Source organism: Acanthisitta chloris, unplaced genomic scaffold (genome assembly GCF_000695815.1).
Source record: "Acanthisitta chloris isolate BGI_N310 unplaced genomic scaffold, ASM69581v1 scaffold20269, whole genome shotgun sequence".
In the NCBI taxonomy this organism is placed as follows: Eukaryota; Metazoa; Chordata; class Aves; order Passeriformes; family Acanthisittidae; genus Acanthisitta; species Acanthisitta chloris.
In genome coordinates, this window is record NW_008691070.1 from 1 (window position 1) to 4,667 (window position 4,667).

General features: G+C 56.3%; 1 protein-coding gene across 1 annotated transcript; it reads left to right on the forward strand.

Moving 5' to 3' along the window:
* Nucleotides 1-11: 11 nt before the first annotated feature.
* On the forward strand, nt 12-4,217 carry COQ4 (coenzyme Q4; the record flags this gene model as incomplete). The annotated part of the gene is made up of 6 exons (XM_009082102.1): nt 12-114; nt 580-676; nt 2,291-2,393; nt 2,512-2,641; nt 3,382-3,475; nt 4,055-4,217. Coding segments are annotated over 6 exons (690 nt in total), but the record flags the coding sequence as incomplete, so codon positions are not given.
* Between the last annotated feature and the right edge of the window lie 450 nt (nt 4,218-4,667).

Below are 4,667 nucleotides of genomic sequence, written 5' to 3' on the forward strand. Positions count from 1 at the left end.
AGGAGGAAGGGTGGCGGCAGCTGTACCCCGGGCACATCCGCACCAGCCCGCTGCAGAAGGCGCTGCTGGCCGCCGGCTCCGCGGTCATGGCCCTGTACGACCCTTACAGGCACGGTAAGCCCCCAGAGGAGCTGCCCAAGTGCAGAGAATCCCCACCCGTGTCTCCTGCAGCCTTAACGGGGGAGTTATTTCTCCTTCTGTTGGGTGAGAGCTTTAGGAGTGTGGCAAGTGCAGGGCTGGCAACTGGCCCTGGGTGAGAGACTGTGGGAGAGATGGGTGAGGAACCCCCAACACAGTGCAGTGTGACCCCCCTGATGCCACCCAGCCCTGTCTCATTCCTCTGTGGTCCCCCAGACTTCATGCCTGCTCCTACATCCCATTCCCAGGAAGGGTTAAGTGGGTGACACCAGGGCAGAGTAGCCCTGAGGCTGAAGATCTGTGATTACTGGGTCCCCACTTGCCACAGGCATCCTACCTGCTCCTGGCCAAGAGGTTCATTGCCCTGTTTCCTCACCTGCCAACCAAGTACATACGGGTGTTGCAAAAACTGGTCTTAGGTCAGTCTGTTGTCTCTTTCAGACATGGTAGCAGTCCTTGGGGAGACCACAGGCTGCCTGGCCCTGCCCAACCTGCGAGATAAGATGAAGCACCACCCTGAAGGTTACCGCATCCTCCAGTGCGTCCTCCACATCCCTCCCTTGCTTCGTGGTGGGGAGGGACACACGAGGCTGAGCGCATTCCTTGGGCCACATGAAGGGAGAGCTTGAAAGCAGCCCAGGTGTTTTGTTGGCTCTAAGCCTCCAGGTTGTTTATTTCCCTTTATTTTTAACCATCACAGGAGCCTTGTGACATGGCTAAGGCAGGTGCTGCTGCCTGTCTGTTCTGCTTCACTGCTGGAACTGGCAGCTGCCAATGCCAGGAGATGCAGCAGCAGGCACAGGGGAAATATCCATGGATGTGAATGCTGAGCAGCAATAACAGTCCACCATATCCATGGATTTCTTCCCTGTGTCTGCTGCTGCATCTTCTTGCACTGGAGGCTTCGTCTCTGCTGATCTGCCTCCTCCTTAGACACCTCTATATTTTCTTTCCCAGCGCCCACAGTATCTCCCCAAGCTGTGAAATGAGACCAGTTCTCTTGTCTTTCTTGTTAAGACTCAATCACTTTTGCTTCCATGTCTGCAGGGACTTGTTGAGCACCGCAGGCCTGAGGACCTGGAGGAATTTCTCTTATTAACTGAGCTCTTAGTGCATATCTTCATGCCTTCTCCCTGTTCCTCCTCACGTGCCATGCCTACTGCTTGTGTGTCATTTGGGTTGTCCCCAGGGGCTGGGGAACAGCTGCCTTTTGCCACATGTTTGTGCCGAGGAGCCTGATCATGGATCCAGACATTGACCTGGCAAAGCATATGGAGCACCAGGATGGGGCTGAGACCCAGAGGAACTGCCCAGGGAGAGGGGACAGCAAAGGCATTGAGGACTGGGGGGTACCCCCTGTGGCATTGCAGGGATTTGCAGTGGTCTGAATTGTGCATACAAGTCTTTTTGGTTTTATCCCCCAAGCTGCTGAGGCCTTTTTGACACCAAATACACAAGGAAGCATCTGCAGCCAGTGTGAAGCAGGTGCCAGTCCTGCTTATCTCCCTGGCACCTCCACTGCAGGAGCTGAGCAGCTCCTGGATCCACTGCATAGCTTTTGTCATGGGAAGAATTTACCCTGTGCATGGAAATAAAAGAGCTTTGTTTAGTTCCAGGGCTGTAAAGCACCTGTTTGCCAACGACCAGAAGAGAAGACCTTTCCATGTGTGCCTGCCACGTGGCTGGTGGTGAAAGCCTGAGCAGGATTGATATTAAACCTGTGTTTACAACAAATTCCCTTCCCTCTTTAGGGTTGTTCTTTGAAGCTCTAGCTGCTTTGCAGGGAGACTAAAGAGCTCTGCTCTGCAGGGCTGGCTGTTGCTAGGGGCTGTGCCTGGCTGGCAGCCCACACAGCAGCAGCAGAGTTTCACTGCAGAGGACACTGGTGTTTTTCCCACCAGAACTGCTACATGAGCACAAGTCCTTTCTTTGCCAAGGCTTCAGGTAGATCCCTTAAGCATTTGTGTCCCAACCTCTGCAACAGAAGTGCAGACAGTGCTGTCCCTGCAGTGAGCAGTCAGAATCCACACAAGGATCAGAATGCCCAGAAGGAGCAGAGGAAGGGGACAGGGGTTTCCACAGGGTCATTTTCTCCAGGGCTCCCTGTTGTGGGTTTCTCTGGGAGTCTCACCGACCTGTGTTTTGCTCTCAGGGAACGGCCTCGCATCCGTCTCTCCACCTTGGATATGACCAGGCTGCGGGGGCTGCCAGATGGCTCGCTGGGCCGAGAGTACGTCCGGTTCCTGGAGGACAATGTGAGTGTGGGGTTTCCTAGGGGGCGAATTTCTGTGGCTGATCCCTGTGCTGGGAGCACAGATGTGCTTTAGACAGAGATTGGTGCCATGGAGTTGAGTTGGAGCTCTGGATTCACAGAAGGTTTCTCCGGACACACGGATGCCGCCCAAGTTTGTTGATGATGAAGAGCTGGCGTACGTGATCCAGCGGTACAGGGAGGTCCACGACCTGATGCACACCCTCCTGGGCATGCCAACCAACATGCTGGGTGAGCAGCAGTGGGCTCAGGGAGCTGCACCACCAACCCCCCAGGCTGTGCTGTTTGGACTCCTTGATCCTCAGGTTGCTGTGCAAGGAAGTTTCCATCATCACTGTCCTGCATCACTAGCTCCATAGTGACCAAGAGGCCATAGGATGTCACCTTTTCCCTGCTGGGAGATGTTCTGTCTGAGCTCTGGGCACGGGCAGCCCCGGGTGGGTGGTTGCTGCCTACAGGGAGGGTGGCACAGATGTTTCACAAGCTCTCTGTGAAGGCAGAAAGGGGTTTCGTGGGTTGCTCCTTATCTGCACGTCTTTGTGTCCTTTGCCCTCGTTTTGTGTCTGACTCAATAGCAAGGCACAAGTGGAACCTCTCTGGTACCTGTGGGAACTGGCACAACAGGTCTTCCTACGCAGGCTTTGGCTGAGCCCCAGCTGCTTTTGTAAAAGGCCTGTCCTGTGCTGGGAGCCAGGGAGAGCTGCGCGGAGCTCCAGGCCCCAGCAATGAGGAGCTGGCGTGCCTGGGACATGTTCCCCAAACTCATAGAGCACCAGCTGTGGTGTGCTGTCCCTCTGGGGTGGGTGGTGTGAGACAAGGCTCATCCTGACACAGGATGAGGCCACAGCCAGACTTGGGAAGCATTCCTGAGTAGCCGTCCTTGGGAAGGATAGATGTGTGGGCCCATGCAGCCCTGGCTGGCCCCTGACTTTGGGGCACTGCCTGCTCACGGCCCTCCTGCTCCCTCCCAGGTGAGGTCGTGGTGAAGTGGTTTGAAGCCATCCAGACTGGGCTGCCCATGTGTGTCCTGGGAGCAGCGTTCGGCCCCGTCCGTCTCAGCGCACGGTAGGCTCCTGGTCCCTGCCCTGGGGACACGCCAGCCTGAGTGATGCTTTCCCATGTCCTCTGGGGATGGAGAGGGGACACTGCTGGTTTGCAGGGTGGAGTCAGTCAGGGATCCCTCCTGTGAGCCTGCTGCTCTGTGCCCACATCCCATGGAAGCAGTGACGGTGGGAGCCACGGCTTTGCCTGGTCACTGAAGCAGAACCTGATGCTTCTTCTGCTTCCAGCACCATCCCCTCTGTGTCAGGCAGGAGCAATGCCCAGGCCTGGCTGCCCTTGGCTGGGCATGAGTTGAGGGCCAGCAGATCCCTCACTACACTGACAGCTGTTCCCTGCCCCAGCACATCTGCTTTGGTGTCCCAGCAGCTGCAGAACCTGAGTTGGTCTTGGGTTTGGTGCTGACTGTAACCTTGGCACACCTCTTCTATGCCTTAGTTTCCCCCATAAATTGAGGAGAGGGGATGCCAGAAGAGCACGTAGGACACGTGGGTTTGGCATTTGATTAGAATGGGGACTTGGAGAAGGAAATCAAAAAGAAAATATGGATATCAAAACTGCTACCACCTCTATTGTTCGTTCCAGAAAGCTGCAGGTCCTGGCCACAGAGCTGATTCCCTGGGCGATCCGGAGCGGGCGCAATGCCAGCTGTGTCCTGAATGTCTACTACGAGCAGCGCTGGGAGCAGCCAGTGGAGTCCCTGCGGGAGGAGATTGGCATCTTCCCTCCCCCGGACATTCGAGTGTGAGAGCTCAAGTGCAGGGAGGGCACAGGGGATTCCCGTTGGCAGACAGCAGCTGTCCCCTGCCGTGCTCCGGATCCTCCTGCCCGGGAGCACAGCGTGGCTGTAGCTGCCATGGCCCCGAGGGCTCTTATCTCCTGCCAAGAGCTGGCACCATGCTGTTGGTAGAGGCCAAGTGGCACCTCCCTGTGCCGTGACAGAACTGGACTTTTTCTGGTGTTTGTGGTTTTGGTGGAAGGATGTCAAGGCATGATGTGCCTTTGCCTGGGTCTGGCTGCTCAGGTGCCCCCAGCAGCAGCATTCCAGTACTGGTGCTCCCAAATGCTGGGATGGGGAGGGAGCACACTGCAACAAATTGCTGCCTTGGACTTCTGGAGCTCTGGGGCTGTGCTGATAAATCCTTCCTCCCACCCTCCCAGGAAGATCAAGGCTTAAAATCTTGGGCTGCCCTGGGCT